At 42.8% G+C, this 18,628-nt stretch overlaps 1 protein-coding gene across 11 annotated transcripts in view; it reads right to left on the reverse strand.

Moving 5' to 3' along the window:
• FGGY (FGGY carbohydrate kinase domain containing) overlaps nucleotides 1-15,358 on the reverse strand; it is a 395,846-nt gene extending 380,488 nt beyond the window's left edge. For 8 of the 11 annotated variants that reach the window (XM_045897577.3, XM_045897575.3, XM_045897574.3 and 5 more), the window contains exons 1-2: nucleotides 15,231-15,355; nucleotides 14,096-14,281 (exon numbers count right to left, since the gene is read on the reverse strand). In XM_045897577.3, coding sequence (XP_045753533.1) covers nucleotides 14,096-14,120 — 25 coding nt within the window. In that variant the 5' untranslated portion in view covers nucleotides 14,121-14,281; nucleotides 15,231-15,355. Of the gene's footprint in view, nucleotides 1-14,095; nucleotides 14,282-15,001; nucleotides 15,116-15,230 lie in introns of those variants that run through there. The other 3 variants (XM_045897569.3, XM_064589060.1, XM_054512848.2) reach the window with 2 other exon arrangements.
• Nucleotides 15,359-18,628: the final 3,270 nt, after the last annotated feature.

Below are 18,628 nucleotides of genomic sequence, written 5' to 3' on the forward strand. Positions count from 1 at the left end.
TTTATTAAATGCCTATCTGCCAAGGACCATGCCTCCTTTGTCTAAGATTGGCTACCTCCCAACTCAAGCCGCCCACCTCAGGAGCCTGACCCTTCACCAATGCCAGGCTGCCTCTCTCTGACAAACCACCCATTTCTAGACCACGTTAACCAAGGCATCAGTCAGGGACAGTCAAACCCATGGGGACCAGGGCACCATACCTCCCAGCACTGGTCACGCACACCTCCCAGTTCATGTTTTTCTAAGAAATAGATCCTAATTAAATATTTCAGGTTCACCATGTTTCCCATTACTATGGTTTTCAGTGATCTCTTTGTGATTGTTTCCACACCTGGACCGTGAAAGCAGGGAAGTAAGTTCAAGCCCTTGGGCGGCTTCCCTGAAACTTGACCCTGAGAGTTTTAAAAACCCTGCCACAGGATTTTCTGTAACTCAGATCCCTTGTCTTCCCCTCGGTGCCCTTTGTTCCTTGGTCACAAGTACTCTGCTGTGTCCTGGGCTTCAAACTGTATCCAGTTCCCCTTCTCCTCAACAAATAAAATAACTGCAAAATGGAAAACATTCCATTTTCTAATCTAAGAAAAAAAATAGTAATAAGGAGTAGGATCCGTCTGTGTGTCTGGCACTTGCACACATGCCTTAATCTCTTCCAAATGAAACTCAACCAAGTTTGTAAACCTATCACCATCTTATACTTCAGGGGGATGGGGAAATTCGCCCCTATGGCAAGTGTAGGGCTCCCTCCACAACACCAACCTAAAACTGAAAACAGAATTCTTTGTTAACTTCTTCGGTAACAATTATCAACAACAAATGTAGCAAAGACTAGCAATTAAGCTCTGCTCTGCAAATCACGCACATGATTTTGTGATTGCATCTACTCCTTGCAACAATCCTGTGAGGTAGGCAGTATGAGCCCATTTTCCAGTTAAGGAGACTGAGGTTCTCAGCAATAAAGCTGTTTAAGGTCACACAGCGCAGAACCTGAGAAGCTGGGATTCGAGGCTAAGTTGGAAAGGCTGCAAAGCCCAATTTGTGAATGGTGAGGGTCAGAACTTTGGTTCTATCTCATTCTTTTTAGGCAAAGATGAATACTCTAAAAAGAGAAATTACTGTTAGGGCTAGGGGGATGGTGACAGGCAGACAGAAACGAGGACATGGACTGTGGGGACCACGAGAAAGAAAATAATAGAGAAAAATTCAAGCTGTGCTGGACACGAGTCCTGGGCCACCTAACTTCTCAGTCTGCAAGATCCTTCAAAGGGCAGAAACAGCCTCCCATCCAAGCCCCCAGCATGGACCGTGATGTAGGAAAGACGTTAGGGTTTGAGGCCTATGGCCAAGAAAGAATTCTTGAGAGGTCTTTGGTGCAAAAAGATCATTTTATCAAAGCACCATGGGATGGGACCCGTGGGCAGAAAGCCGCACCGGGGTCATGAGGAGTGGCCCATTATATACTTTCAAGTTGGGAGGGGGTTAGGGATAACGCAAGCCTCCCAGGTATTTTGGAAACAAGGTTTCCAAGATCCAGAAGGGGCTTGCTGTTGTTTGGAAAGGTCATTTATTATTGTTTAGTAAACCTCAGTCATGAGACCCTTCAGATGTATATTGGTGGGTCACATGCTTGGAGGATGATTGCCAACATGTATCTTGAGAGGTAGAGATAAAGGAAGTTTCCAAAGGAATTTTTTTATGTTAAAGTAGACTTACAGGATCCTAGGGGCTGGGTTCAGATTGCCTTTTGCCCTTAGCAAAGTATTAACATCAAGGCAGCTGAGTCCCTAGAGGAAGGTCACTCTGCCTGTTTCAAGTACTTGTCAATGGGCTGTAGGTTAGTAAGGAAATATTTTTTCTTCTGCCTTTGTTTCCCACATCAGACGGGACTCATTTTTAGCCCCTATTCATGAATCAAAATACTATTCCTATGATAAATATTTATACGGTTCATTAAGTAATAGCTTGTATAAATATTATTAGTAATGTACCACAGGAAACCACAGACTTCACGGCTGATTCTTCACCAAACATGTAAGTTGCTCAAATGCAGCATGAAAAAGGAAGAGGGGCATGGACTTGGGAGGCTGTTCTTTGCAAAACTATTTCAGTAATTCTAAGAAGGGGGTCAATGCTACAAATACTGTGCTGAAAACCCACCATTTGGGGGTTGTTCTTGTATTTTTCCTTCATTCTTTTCCCCTACATAACTTAATAGCAATAATACTGTTTCCTAAGACTACAATCCTCTAGAGTGGGTGAGCTTACCTTCAGTCCTATTTCTTAAAAAGCCACTCCTTCAGGACCAATTAGGTGACAGTGTGCGCAGAAACAGTGTCCCAGGGACTGGAGAGGGAACTCAGTATCTTCTTTCGACTTTGATCTTTGGACTTTGCTGGGAGCTCAGGTACAAGAGTCCCACACAATTTATTTAGTTAGTCATATTGCAAGCAGACAGTTGGTAAGGTTGGAAGAAAAAGATAAGCAATCAGTACGCCTGTCCTCTCCAGTCTTCTAACAGAAAGAACTAAATAGCACTTTAAACAAATCACACACGCTGTATGTAAGATGGCAAGAAAGCTTGGGATGGGAAGTAAAGAGCTAATCTGGCAATAATAACTGGTTGTCTATTGGTTTTACCAAGAATACACAGTACAGGTCGCTCACAGTTAACTTTTCCTCTTAACGTGAAAAGCTATCTTCTACAGCTCCAATGTCCTAAGTGTTTTTTGATAAACTGAAATTATATAATTGATTAGCATAACACCTGATGTACGGTACACGCTCCATAAACAGCAGCAATTATTAGGGCATTATGTCCCTTCCAACACCAAATCGCCTCTGGACACCTGCAACATACGTAGTCTAGACCTGGATGTTCTCCTGTATCTAACATCGCAAATTCCAGGAAACTAAGCAAATGTTAAGTGCTTTCTCTGTGCCGGGACAGTAGGAATAGGAAGCTAAAAAATATAGGAGCTCTGATTTTAGGGTTGACAGTTTAATGTCAGAATCTGATTTTTGCAAATCAAGTGGTGACAACTCAAGTTATTCCTAGTTTTCGTACTTTAAGCTAAACCGAATGCACCTAGCGAGCTACATATGGCAATAAAGTGGCTTGGTGCTGCCACCAGAATCCCAGCCACACTCTCGGCCAAGCGTCCTCTTCCAACACCGCCCTTCTCCACAGAATGCAGAGATGGTGGCTGGAAAAGGAAGTACCAGTTGACTGTTCTCATCACTGTTCCAACCACTAGATCAGAAACTCCGTATATTTTTCAGGATGCTGAGGATCTTGTCTATCAGGCCATTTTCAAATATAAGCACGAGGTGATTCAAGGAGGCGTATAGTATTAACAGTAGAAAGGCTGGCTGTTCTGTTAATGCAAAGTTGGATTCCAAAAGGCAGAGAAGTCAGAACTCACCAAACCCCCATGCCTGCCTCACAATGTGGCAGCCACAGAATCAGAACGAAGCCAGTTCTGGCTGTTAGCCAAAACCACCACCCTCCACCAGCCGCAAAGGCAAGGCACAACAGCTGACACAAATACAAAATCCAACCATGTTGAGGACAAATGCACAGCACAGGTCCTCAAGAAATCATGGGTGGAAAACCTGACTCATGAGAAGACATCCCCAAACTCCAACAACAAACAGTGCCTTAAGAGCAGATGAAACTTTGCATCTCCCACATGCCCCTCTGTACGACACTGCTGGATCCCTCTTCTTTTCAATCCTTGTGATCCCATAAAGCAACTCCTTATTTGTTATAATGCCTCCCAAGCTTATAATGCCTTATAATGCCCTACCTAGCTATTCTCTTTGCAGAGAAAGGGAGAAGGGATGCCCCATTTATAACACCCATTGACGCACATGCCGTTTCTCCCATTTACAGATGGGAGATCTGTGAGATCAATCTCCAGTTAATGGTCACAGAGCCAGGAGAGGAAGGAGGCTATATTTAATCCAGGTCTGTCTAAGCCAGAGCAGGGCTCTTGCTGCTACTGTCCCTGAAGTGACTTGGCTTTCCATATGAAACAAGTGGCCTTTATCCTGGGCAAACTCAGAATGCCTTTCCAAGTGTGTTTATCCTACAAAACCTTCTTGGACACTCAATCATTAGAAATGGCTTCTCCCTGCTCTGATTCATTAAGACTACTTTATGTCACTATACATGCTACTGGAAGAAACATTAGATATTAATGGAGGATGTTCTGCCTGCTACTTCCTTGGACCTGCTGATAGGCACAGTGTAGCTTAAGATAGTAACAGGGGAAGTACTGGGTTGTGGGGGAGGGGAAGATGTTTAATGTATAAAATAGTCAAATACCTTTTAAAATAAAAAGTCTCGGGTCACCTGTGTGGCTCAGTCATTAAGCAACTGCCTTCGGCTCAGGTCGTGATCCCAGGGTCCTGGGATGGAGCCCCGCATCGGGCTCCCTGCTCCGCGGGAAGCCTGCTTCTCCCTCTCCCACTCCCCCTGCTTGTGTGTTCCCTCTCTCACTGTCTCTGTCAAATAAATAAAATCTTAAAAAAAAAAAAAAGTCTCTAAGGACTCTGCCCCTGGAGAGTTCCAGAAGCACTATTAGCAAGCCTCTCTTCTGTGTGAGGCTCCCCGCTCCTCCCCCAGGACAATCTCCCTCCTTGATGAGGCACGTATATGGAGGGGAGAAGGAAGATAGAGAGACACCTCAGACAAGGGGTCTCGTCGGAGTCAGTTTATCTTCTACAAATCCAATTCACACTGAGTTCACTAAAAGCCAGAGTATAAATCCAATGGTCTCACCCTCCCATGCCAGGACCCTGGAAGCAGAAAAATAGCAAAAAAAGGAAGAAAGACAGTGAGGGCTGGTGTCCTGCTTCTAAATGCAAAGTTATAATATTTTAACCCCCATATGCCAATTACCAAGCTAAGCCCGTAACAGGGAAAACTGTACACACACTTAGGGATTTATTATGACATGGACTCTTCTTTTTGGAACATGAATTCCTGACCTCTGAGTTCTGAATAATTTAAATACATGTGTAGTTTCTCTCCCTCTGTCACTTTCTTCTCCAAGAGGCTGCTGTTGATTTGCTGACATAATTAACTATGAAATGATTTTCTACAGAACTAACCAGACCTTCAAAGCAAGGCCGTTATCATTAGCATATTGGCCGGAATCCATGGCTTTTCTGAGGAAAATCACTCAAATTAAAACAACAGAAGAACCCACCAACCTCAGTGACTGCTGTCAGATGTCAGCAAACTCAGGAAAGGCTCAGGACAGTTTTAGCTAGAACAACAAAATCCCTTCCCCACACAATCTCCCAAAACTCCTTCCTCAGAGACCAGGCTCAGCCAGAAGCTGGCTAAGGTCTTTGGCCTCTTCTTGTGTTTACCTATTTATGAAGCATGACCAAGTGGATTTAAGGTCCAAGGTGAAAGGCATAAAGAACGAGTTATTTGAAGATTAAACTTTACACTTGGGGAACTGGACGGTGCCTTTCACAAACAGGCCCTGTCGAAATTACCAAGAGCTACAGGACAAGCTCAAATTGCTGACTACAGCAATGCTGCTTCTGCCCAAAATAAGCCCAAGGACCTCAAAACTCTGGCTCCTGCCTTCGTCCCTAACCTCACCCCTCTACTCCCTTTCCCCCCAATCTCAACCCCCTATACTCAAACCCTAGGAACTGTTAGCAGTCCCTCAAATGAAGGTTTGGCACCTTTGTTCATACTGTTCCCTCTTCCTGTAATGCAAAGAATACAAACTTGCAGTTCACAGAAAAAGAAATACAATGAATACATATGAACCTTTAGCCTCACAAATAATGGAGGAAATGCAATATAAAACAATATAATTTTATATGTAACAAGTCGGCAAAAATTGAAATTCTGATATTAGTGTCAGAGATTGGATATTGGGCTGAATAGGCCCCTGATTTGTCCCAGTATATATTGCACCCGGGCGGTTTTCCAGGCAAAACTCTACCCAGTTTTGGCAAGAATGGGGGGAAATAGGCAGTTTCATACACTTTTAGTGATAGAATAATGGGCTCAGCCTTGTCTAGAACAATCTGTCCATTTTTAAAAATCGACCCTTTTACCCAACAGTTTAACTTCTAAGAATTTATGGACTGGCAAAAGAGATATAGAAAATGTACACTACAACATGTTTTTGTCAAGGCAAGAGCACACTTATAAAAACTCTGGAAACAAATTAACTGTTTATTAACAGGGGACTTGCTAAAACGTATACACAAGGAGCTATTAAAACCAAAGAGAAGGAGCTAAAGAAAAACGCTAATGATATGTTATTAAATACAACAGCAAGTTCTTCAAAATGCCAGTATGACCCCATTTGTGCTGTTTTTTTTTTTTTAAAGAAGACTTTCGGTGGTTCTCAAACTGTGGTCTCCAGCAGAACAACATCAGCATGGCCAAGGCAGGCATTAGAAATACAAATTATCGGGCTCCAGCCCAGATCTTACTGATTCCGAGACTCTGGGAGTGCAGCTCCAAGGCCAGGGCCACAGAAGCCCTCAGGCAATCCTGACCCATGCTACAGCTGAACAGCCAATGCATCCTATATAGACCTAACAGACGAGATGCAGGAAGAACACACGAACTCCTGCTTCCCAAAAGAAAGGTCGTGGAAACGTGGAGGGCAATCTCTAAATTCCTCGCTCCCCTGCTAGCGTTTTCACAATGAGCAGCTATTACTTTAATAAGAAGAAAGATCTTCCTAACACTGAGTGGAGCTCTGCTTTGCATGGCTCCCACCCTCCACGCCTCGTCCCACAGGCTCATCCAAACCACCTAATCCCCTTTAGGTGAGCTAGCCCTTCAAATGCTTTGAGATGATTCTTGTGACCTATTGGTCTTCTTTCCTCCATGCTATAGATTTTCGGTTCCTATAACCGCTCTCCCATGCCCTGGCTTTTTCTAAAATAAAAGGGATGAGGCACACTTGATACATTTCACAAAAATGATCTTCAGACACTCATGTTTCCATCTGACATTGTGGGGAGCTGAAGTAAGTGGACTAAGAGGTCTTTACCTGCCTGGAGAACCCCCCGGATGCAACATATACTGGGACAAATCAGTGGCCCATTCAGCCCAATATCCAATCTCTGACACTAATATCAGAGTAATTTGTTAAGGAGAAAAGGGAGGAGTTGCTCGGATATCTTCACAAACTGTCTACGATGGAGGGTTCTGAGGGAGCCCTCATCAAGTACCCTAGTCTTCTCTTCCTAGGTCCCTAAAATTAGTGTGACCTGTGTTTTATCAGTATGTATCTTCACATGAATCCAAATGTTTCCTGAATGTATTTTGAGCCAAGCCTCATCTTGGATCAATAAATTTCTTAGGAGTGCTTACTCTGTTCCAGGCCTGGTACCAGTGACTTAGGACACTGGCTTGCTAATCCTCCCAACAACCCTAGAGGGGTCCACAGTTAGCAATAGGGTAACTAAGGTTCTGTGCACTTGGGTTACTTGACCGCCGTCACAGAGCCAGTAAAAACCAGAGAGGGACTTCAATCCTATGCCCCGTCCTCCAAGCCACACGATACCTCTAAACATTCTAACAGTAGCCTCATTCGAACATCAGAGTTGGGCAGAAACTCTACAATCCCAGAATTTGGTGAACTACACCGAGATTGGTCTGTTGAAATCACTCTTAATTTTATAGAGCGTCTTCCTCTCAGCCTTCATCCCCCACAATCCACTCCTAACTGAGTCCTTTTTTAAACTCTCCATCCCCTGGCCAGTTGAGCAGAATGCAAGCTACTCAGCTGTCAGGCTGGTCTGCAACCAGAGGCCCAAAGCCAGATGGCCAAGGGACTGGTAATACATTGAGCCTGAATGATTTCTACCTCATTTCCCTATTCTCCCTAAACCCACCCCACACATACATCACTGTATATGTACCTGCTGTTTGAACTCTGCTTCCTGCATGTTGATAAGGGCCTCCTCAATAATTTAAGATGATGGGGGAGGGGGGTGTTATAGGAGTCTCCTGGGAAAAGTATGCCTAGTTTGGGAAGGAAATCTCATCATTTCTCCCTCACATGTCAAACCTACTTCTCCCAGACATACTATTCCTTCTCTCCTCTCAGTGAGTGGCACCACCAACCACCGTGCTACTTAGCCAAGCATCGAGAGGTTATCATGACTCCTTGCAGTTATTCTCAGCTTCCCCCTACTCCTACACTATATACTCAAATCCTTTTCTGCCTACCCTGTGTCCTGGGACTATAGTATGGATCTCCAGGCACTCCAATCCTCTGCCCTCTAGTTGGGTTTGGCCAATGGAGAGCACTAGCTTCAAGGAGGAAGGAGAGAAAGGTCAGGACTCCCTTTGTTGAGAGATGAAATGAACTACCTGCCTCTCTTGAACTAAGGTAATGAATCCTCTCAAGGCGGCTTTCTGCACATAGTTACTTCTTTGGGGTTCTGGTAACCATTCCTCACCTTGCCCCTTTAAATAGAAGGATAGAACAATCCTATTGTTATTACCCCTAGGGATGATTCAGGTGGCCCTCATCTCTCCTCATCTCTCTAAATAGTTGTTACTGAAAATTATCCTAATTGGAGGGTGTCTTGTTTCCTTTTGATCTACCTCCTGCACTGTGCCCTTTCAGGCCTCGGGAAGTAAGTGGTCCCATTATTGCTGATGCCTGGATACTTCAAAATCCCTTCCTCACACCCTCAAATAGTCCCTTCTTTAAATTTTCTTCAGAAATTCCAGTTGAATACCTCTACTACTAGCCAAGATGGAATACAGGAACCATATTTACCCTCCCACCAAAAACAACTTAAAAAAACAAACAAACAAAATATAGGAAACAAGGGTTCTCATGACACTGGACATTAAGCAACGAAGTACAGCGATCCCAGCAAGGTGGGGGGAAAAAAGAAGTGTCCTGAATTGGCTCAAGCTTAATGCGTGGCACCAGGGCACAGGTAGCAGAAATCAGGCCAAGCCCTGCAGTCTCCCTGAGTGGAGGAGACAGAGTCAAGAGTTTGCGGAAAACAGGAGGTTAGATTTCTTGGGGCATAGTACAAGAAAGGAGAGAGTTGCACAGAGGTAGAATTCCCCTCCTCAAGTATTCAGTAAAGTACCAACCACTGTATGCATGTGAGGAAACCATCTGAGCCAGAAGCTCCCACAGTGAACAATCAGGGGACTTCACACAGCGCCATGAATAGTGCCTGTTCACACCAGCCTGAGTGGAAAACCTTGTCATTGATAGGGCACTGGGTACAGTACACAGAAGGGTTTTACCTCAGCAGTGAAGAAGAATGAGCCCTGGTCCCACCTAACAAAGCTGAAAGCAAGACTCAAGAGAATCCAATGGTTTCCTAATACCTCACACATGCCCCAGAACAAAGTTCAAGTGTATTTATAAAATTACAAAAATATCTAGCACCAACAAGATAAAATACACAATGTCTGCTATTCAATCAAAATTTACCAGGCACACAAAGATGCAGGAAAAGACTATCCAAAATGAGAAAAATCAATGGGCACTGACCTAGAATTGACACATTTGATAGAATTAGTAGACACAGATATTAAAACAGCTATGATACCTGTATTTCATATGTTCAGAAAGCTAGAGAAGAGACTGAACTTGAAAGTCCAGACATGGAAGATAAAAAAGACTCAGGCTGAAATGCTAAAAATGACAACTAAGATTGTCTGCAATGAAAAAACTGTATAGGATTGGACAATACAGAAGAAAGGCTTAGTGACCTTTAAAAAACAGTAACAGACACTATCCACTAACAAAGAGAGAAAAAAGATTTTTAAAAAATAAACAGCATGAGTGAGCTGTGGAAAAACTTCAAGTAGCATAATATATGTGAAATGAGAATCCCTGAAAGAAAGAACAAAGAAGGGGTCAGGAGCAATATTTGAAAATATAATGGGCACAAATCTTCCAAATTTGATGAAAACTATAAACCCACAGATTCAAGAATATCAATGAACCCCAAGCACAAGAAATATGAAGAAAACTAACCCAAGAAACATCAGATTCAAACTGCTCAAAACCAATGATAAAGAAAATCTTAAAAGTAACTTAGGGGGAGAGGAGGTGACAATATGCACAAAAGAAAGAAAAATATGGGAAGGACAACAGACTTCCCATCAGAAATAATAATGTAAACTATGAGACAGTAGAGTAAGATTTTTGAAATACTGAAAGAAAAAACTTCGTACCTAAAATTCTGTACCTTGTGAAAAAAAACTTTCAAAACTGAAGCTTTAATAAAAACTAATTCAGACAAAGAAAAGATGAAAAAAATGCATTGCCAGCAGAACTGCACCACAAGAAGTGGAGGGGAAAATGACAGCACATGGAAATCTGGATCTATAAAATGGAATGAGGAGCACAAGGGTAACTATGTGGGTACATAAATTAAAAATTACTTGAATGTCTTAAAAAGATAACTGACTTCTTAAAACTAAAATAATAACCACTTAAACTTTACTTAAACTTATGTATAAGTAAAACGTACAACATAAAACAACAGTAGCACAAAGGCTAGGAGGCAAGAATTATAAACATACTGTTATAGGGTTCCTATATTATATGTTAAGTGGTATAATCCCACTTGAAAGTTGACTCTAATAAATTAAAGATGTATACCATAAACCCTAAAGCAACCATTAAAATAATACCAAAAGAAACAGTTATGCCTAATAAGCCAATAAAGGAGGAAAAAATGAAATTATGAAAAAACTAATCCAAAGAAAGGCAGAAAAAGAGAATAAAAAGAACAAAGAACAGATGGAACAAATAGAAAAGAAAAAAAAGGGGCGCCTGGGTAGCTCAGTCGGTTAGGCGACTGCCTTCGGCTCGGGTCATGATCCTGGAGTCCCGGGATGGAGTCCCGCATCGGGCTCCCTGCTCGGCAGGGAGCCTGCTTCTCCCTCTGACCCTCCCCCCTCTCATGTGCTCTCTCTCTCTCATTCTCTCTGTCTCAAATAAATAAATAAAATCTTTAAAAAAAAAAAAAAGCTAGATGGTATATGTGCTGCCGAAGCAAGCACAAAAAAAAAAAGCTAGATGGTGTACTTAAAACAAACCATATGAATAATTATATTAAATATATTAAATATAGTCTAAATACCCCCAATTAAAACAGAGATTATCATGCCTTAGTTAGATACCCAGTCTAAGTATATGATGCCCACATGAAACCCACTTTAAACATAAGAAACACATAGGTTAAAAGTAAAAAGACAAGGGCGCCTGGGTGGCTCAGTTGGTTAAGCGACTGCCTTCAGCTCAGGTCATGATCCCAGGGTCCTGGGATCGAGTCCCGCATCGGGCTCCCTGCTCTGCGGGGAGCCTGCTTCTCCCTCTCCCACTCCCCCTGCTTGTGTTCCCTCTCTTGCTGTGTCTCTCTCTGTCAAATAAATAAATAAAATCTTTAAAAAAAAAAAAAAAGTAAAAAGACAAAAAAGGTATGCCATTAAACAGCATTCAAAAGAAACTAAATCATTATCATACTAAGTAGATTTCAGAGCAAGAATAGTACCAGGTATAATGACTAAGTAGATTTCAGAGCGAAGAATATTATCAGAAATTAAGAAATAATAAAGGGGATGATTCACCAAGATAACCTAACAATCCTAAATATTAACACACCTAATAACAGTGCATCAGAATACATAAAGCAAAATCTGTTAGAACTGCAAAGAGAAATGCATATATCCACAATTATCCTTAGAGATTCTAATACCATTCTCTCAATAACTGATACAGTAAGTCAACACAAAATCAGCAAGGATGTAATGTACGTTAGTCAATAAAGTTGACATAATTGATATGTAAAAAGCACTCTACCCAACAAGAGCAGAACACACATTCTTTTCAAGTACACATCAAACATTTACCAAGACAGACCACATTCTGGGCCATAAAACAAGTCTCAAGAAGATAAAAGGATTCAAATCATACCAAAGTACCTTCTGTGACCACAACAGAATTAAATTATAAATCAATAATAAAAAGATGAGTGCAAAGTCCTCAAATATTTGAAACTGAATAACACACTTCTACCTAACACATGGATCAAAGAAGACATTAAAAAAAAATAGAAAGTATTTTAACTGAATGAAAATAAACATATAGCAGAAGTTGTAGGATGCACTTGAAGCAATAAATTTATAGCATCAAATGCCTATTAGAAAAGTCATCTCAAATAAATAATCTTAATTGTCCACCTTAAGAAATTAGAAAGAGAAGAGTAAAAGGAGGGGCGCCTGCGTGGCTCAGTTGTTGAGGATCTGCCTTCGGCTCAGGTCATGATCCCAGGGTCCTGGGATCGAGCCCCACATCGGGCTCCTGGCTCAGCGGGAAGCCTGCTTCTCCCTCTCCCACTTCCCCTGCTTGTGTTCCCTCTCTTGCTGTGTCTCTCTCTGTCAAATATATAAATAAAATCTTAAAAAAAAGAGTAAAAGGAACCCAAAGTTAGCAAAAGAAAGGAAATAATAAATTTCAGAGAAATCAGTATGTTAAAAAATATAGAAAATAAATAAAACCAAAAGTTTTTTTGAGAAGTCCAATAAAATTAATAAATTTCTGGGCAGAATGATTGGGAAAATAAAGAGAAAAGATAACAATATCAGGGTTATCCATATTAGGAATGAGGGAGATGAAATCACAACAGATTCTATAGATATTAAAATGATAATGAGGGATTATGAGCAGTTTAGGTATGTACAAATTCCTCAACATACAGGAACTATCAAACCTCACTCAAGAAGAAACAGATGATCTGAATAGTCTTATATTATTAAATCAATTGAGTACTCCCTCGTCACAAAAAAATAAAAATAAACTCCTGGCCTAGATGACTTCATAGGTGAATTCCATCAAACATTTAAGGAATAAACCAATTCTGTAAAAAAAATCCATATATAAGTGGACCTGCATTCAAACCCGTATTCTAGGATCAACTGTATTCTCATCTCCCTCCAGTTCCAGAACTATTACCCTAACCCATCTCTCACCCGTATCATAAAAGCCTCTCTCCAGTCTTCACCTCGCCAATTCCCTCTCCACCCTGCGGCCAGAATTAACTTTCTAAAACACAAATCCATGTCACTTCAGACAGCTCCTGACTGCTCTGGAGATTTCAAACTCCCTTACCTATGACTCACCTGATGCTCCCTGGTCTGGCCTTTTCACCTTCCCCAGCTTCCTTTCTGGTGATTTCCCATCTCACCCTATCCTGTCCAGCCACACTAGTCAACAATGTGCCAGGTTATATAGTTTTGCACATGCTGTTCACAAGTCAAATAATCCCCTTCCCTTTTGTCATTCCCCAGCCCACTCATACTGAGGCTGTGAAATTCTGCTCAGGGTATTATCTCCTCTGAGAAGTTTTCCACAAAACCCCACATTGGGCCATTTGCCCTTCTGCCAATTCCTGAGAATTTCCCACATACCTTGCCACAGCACTCATCTTGGTATCGTATAAGCTCTCTTGTCAGACTAGACAGAAGCAGACTTGAGTGAAAGACTAAAAGTGGAGACCAAGTCTTGTTCATCTTTACTTTCCCAGAGCCTACCACAGTACCAAGTCCAGAATACGTGCCACAAGTTAGTGAACAAATGAATGAACGAAAGACCTGGTTTGGATGACCCCTTACACCACCACCTGGGTTGATCCTGTATTTCTTCTCATAAAGAGATGGGCAGGTGAGGCTAAATGATCTCTGTAGTACATTCTGGTAAAATAATTATTTCAAATCCCCTGGCAGGAGGCCAGGGGTCCCCACTCCGGCTGGGCAAGATTCATTACTTCAAACTGTTTTCAAATACAGCTGGTAATTGACTGTGATTTGAACTAAGTGAAAGGTTAGGGAAAGGGAACTAGATTCCAGGAAAAGACAAGGCCCACAGCAAAAATTAACACAGCCTGGAAGAAGGCCCAGTCTCCCCCTAGTAAACTTCTTAATTTCATCCAGAAAGACACAGACCTCCACCCTCAGGGTTGTTCCCTTCTCCCAATACACATGTTTTGATTTTCAAATCCAGCAAGGGAGGCTCCCAAGCTCCCTTCCCCTCAAAATCAATCTCCAGGCCCTTCTCACCCTCTCTGGTCTGTTCCCCCATCATCCTTAATCAACAGTCCTCTGGGCCGCCCACATGCAGGTCCTCCTCAGCTGATCCCTCCAAGAGCCAGGCCAGTGATCATCAGATCAAGAGCCAGGCAGAGGGCCTCATTAACAGGAGACTCCCAGAAGACCAGGGGGCGGTCAGAAGGCTGCAAGACCCAGCTGGCAACATAAAAAGTAAAAAGAAAAAAAAAATCAGGATATACATTTGGTGGATCGTTAAAAAAAGGAGAAAAGCAAGCAAAACAAAGCAAAACTGTACCATCTGTGTAACAGCCACAAACTTAGAGAAGACATGCCTTCTTTCTGATTTGCAATTCAAAAGTGTAATCACTTCCTCCCTCCAGATCTCCTATTTTAAAAATTAACCTAATGCTCTTCCGTATCTTGGTAATGACTGACCCTTTAATTTAGGGATGAAATTAGTTAAGACAGGAGAAGTGCTTTAGTGGAAAATAGCCAATGATTAGGGAATTCACCATTTTGCATCTTGTCCATCCTTAAAAGAAGGGAAGTGAATTAAAATGGAAAGATAACCCTAGGCCTTTCCTACCCAGGATAACTGTAACCAAACAGCATTATACCATCTAAACTAAACGCACCTCAAACATTATCACAAGCTGCTGAAAGCGTTTAAAGTTACAAGCAGCACTGGCCTTTAAAAATCTCTTAGGTAGCCAGATTTTTATTAAAAGCTCAAAACGGCCTGGGAAAAATACCCTAAAGTAAGGGTCCAGGGGAAAGGATGGGGGGACGGGAAGCTGGAGTGAACACAGTTAACTGGTCAGGGATGGCAGAGGACCCCAGGTTCCCGACATCTCATAGGAAGCCTTGGGGATGCAGTAAAGGCCGACCCTTCCGTTGAGTGGCCGGACGCCTCACCCAGGAGAGGACACAGGGAACTCTACATCGTCCCGGGGGCCGAGGCTGGCCTGGCACGAGACTTTAGCGACCAGAGTAGGACGACGAGGAGGAAGAGGCGGCGACTGCAGGAAAGGGGAGGGAGGCTTGGGCCGGGTGCGCTCTCGGGTTGGAGAACATGGGCGCTAAGAGCCTGCGCGCCTGCAAAAGCCCCTGCTGCACACGTGGGACTGGGAGGAGGGTCACTTACTTGTCCAATCTGAAATTACATTTTAGCTAGCGGGGCTCTGCAGGTTGCCGCACCGAGGTGCACCGCACAGCGTAGGGCGGTCCCCGGGGGCTGCTGCGGCAGCGCCCCGCCCCCGGCCCCGCCCCCGCCGGGCGAAGCCCCTGTAAAACGCGCCCTGATTGGCCCTTTGAACCGCTCCGGCGATTGGCCCGCGCTCCCGCCCCCGTCACCTGCGACCGGGCTCGGCAGCCTGGGGGCGTGGACAGCAGCCTCCCCGCGGCTCCTCCCACCTCTTGGACTTTTAAAGGCACAGAGCTGACCCACGCAAACTCTCCGCAGCCTCTGTTGCGTGTGTGTGTAGAGTGTGTCCCCTAAAACCACTTCTCGACCATTTACTGAATGCCAGGACTGTTGTAGGCGGATGAAATTAATAATAATAATAATAATAATAACAATAATTACCGAATGCTTACTTTGTGCCAGGTCTTGTTTCTGATACTTTACATGAATTTATCCGTCTAATCCTGTGGCCAGCCCTCTGAAGTGATGTCACAGTCTTCAAATCTACAGAGCAGATAGGTCCTGCTTTGCCCAAGTTACAATCTGTGAGCCGTGGACACACCCACCTCATTTAATCCTCGTGATGCTTGCCTTTCCTGTAAACTACATAGTAATCTGTCCCTATTTACAGATGCGAAGTCAGAAGCGTTTTTAGCTTGTTCTGAAACACACAGCGAGCTACTAGGGAGCCAGAGGGAGAGTTCCGACCTGGGCTCCAATCTGAGGTGTTTTCCCTTGAAAAGGCAGGTTCCCAGGCTGATGGGACTGGAGATTTGGAAGATAGTTTAGCAAGTCGCTGAATCCAAACCCTTTGCTTTCCTGGGAAAGTAAACTGAGGCCCAGTAAAGGGAAGTGAGTTTCCAAGGACACAGCAAATTTAAGAGGTAAGCCTAGGTAATAGCAGTGATCTCACTGAACTGGCCTATTTGCCATGTTCATTACAGTCAACAACCCCCCAAATCAATAGATGCTCTTATCTTCCTCATTTAGGTGAGGATACTGACTCAGTGAGGGTGAGGCCATGTGATTAGCTACATCTGCTAGGGGTCCTGTTTGGGGGTCATTTTCTTTCTTCTACACGAGAGCTGCTCCCCTTTCATTTCCAACAAATATCCAAAGATCTAACCACGGACTCTTTGGGAAGATAGGAGGTACTGGGATCTGATTACTTAACACCTGGTTGAATTACAGGATACAATAGGAATAATAATATTAAGACCTGTTCATCTTAACCTTTCTAGAGTACTGTGAAAAGCAAATAAAATAATAGTTATGGAAATACTTTGTAAAATGTTAGATGCTGAATACATGGACCACATGGCTTCTAGATCTTCCTCAGTGTACCCTGGGAATAGAATACACAAAACACACTTGTTGCCTCCTGAGCTATGGCAGGAGGTCTCATTTTGGCTAGACTTGAATTAATGTGGATTTGTTGTCCAGACTTTTTGTATGGCTCTGTTTCTGGGCTCTTGTGTTTGATTTTTAGTTTGTTTCCTCTTATCATCATACACTCATTAGTAGTAATAGCAATCATGGCACTGTGGCTAGAGCTCCAATAGCTATTTTGGACCATGAGAGAACCTCAGGAATAAAAGCCATGCACAGCAAAGCAACAGGGTGAGAAGGCTGGGGTTGCTGACACCATACCCCACCAGACCAACACCCACTGCTCACTTCCACATGAAAGAAATAAGCTGCTGTCTTATGCAAGACCCTTCATTCTGTGTCACATGGGGCCAAACCTAATCATAACTGACACATACACCTTACCTGGTACAAATCCTACAGCAACTCTGTAAGGTGATAGATGCCCAGAGAGTATCAGTAATTTGTTCAAGGTCATCCAGGCAAGTGACAGAGGTTCGATTCTGAGACCAATTCTCATTCTCAGTTTCAGTTATAACCCACTGCTTATTAGGAATGAATGAGTCCATTTTTTTCTATCTACTTCCATTCCATTCATTTATTCTAGGGAGTGGCAGACTTTTTCTGTATGGGATCAAATATTAAATATTTTAGATGTTGTGAGTCATATCTTTTCTGTTTCAACCACTCAACTCTACCTCCATAGTGCAAAAACAGCCATAGATGATAGTAAATGTGTGGGTGTGACTACATTTTAAAAAAATTTTATTTACTAAAGCAGACAAAGGGGTAATGTGGCCCCCAATTTTTTTGATATTGATGTTCCATCACAAAAGTGCATTGGAACTACATTCCAGAAGGTGGGGGATTGTGACATTGCAGATACCCCCACACTGTTGACCAATGTAAAGGGTGGCGCATGACAGTGTGGCCCAAAAGAAGATCCCTAAACTGAGAGTTATGAGACTGGGCAGTGAGTTTATATCTGCCAGTGAAACCAGATCTATCCCTAGTTGCCTCAGTTTCCCTGTGTGAGGAACAAGTAACAATACAAATGTTATCCATATGTCCCCCTTTTCCATGGCTGCAGTGAGACTAAGATGAGATGATATGCATAATCATATTTCAAAAGCTGTAAATATTATCCAACTGTGTGTATACTGCTTCACCTCAGACCAAGCCAGATATCCTTCTCTGTATCCTTCACGTCCCTGTCCTTATTCTTCTATCATGGAATTCATAGAATGTATCAAATGCCTAGTAATTATTAGTGCATCTGCTTATATCCCCTTTCTTCCTCTCCAACTCTGCATTAGGGGTTATTGCGTTGCGCTGGATCAGAAGGCTTGATTATTGGAAAGTCTAGACACCCCTCCGAATTATTGCCCGGCAACATGGGGATCATGCAGAGAGTCATTGTGCACTAGGCACATCACAAGTCATAATGGAAAAAGCAGCACCACGGATTTAAGCAAGACAGAAAGAAATGGGTTGTGAAACCCTGGAACCAGCTGAACCGGAAGTTTGTGTAATTTCCTTCCTGCTCAGAGACAGTTATGTAGAGCACCAGGTCGCACACAGGAGACCTGGGGCTCCTTCTGATGACTCGTGGAGGTCTTGTGACTCTCTAATGGCATTCTCTGAAGGCTTTTCCTTCCATTAGCAACCCGCCCCCTCACCAGAGGAAAGACAAATTTTCCCTGAGATTCTTAGAGTCACAGCACAGAAATAGATGTAGTTATTCATTTACTTAGGAATTCATGTATTCATTCATACATTCATGTATCCATTCATTTAACGAAGGTTTATTGAGTGCCTACTGTTCTAGGCACTAAAGAAATGGTATTGAGGAGGACAGATGTTGTCGCTATCCTCACAGAACTTACAGTCATGAAACAAACATTCAATAAATAGCATGCAGATATATAATTGACTCAATTGCAAGTAGAAAGGGAAATAAGATACTATGACAGAAGGAACTGATTTAGATT

Source organism: Mirounga angustirostris, unplaced genomic scaffold (genome assembly GCF_029215605.1).
Source record: "Mirounga angustirostris isolate CCGP_5_RB_7025 unplaced genomic scaffold, mMirAng1.0.hap1 SCAF_4, whole genome shotgun sequence".
Taxonomy (NCBI): domain Eukaryota; kingdom Metazoa; phylum Chordata; class Mammalia; order Carnivora; family Phocidae; genus Mirounga; species Mirounga angustirostris.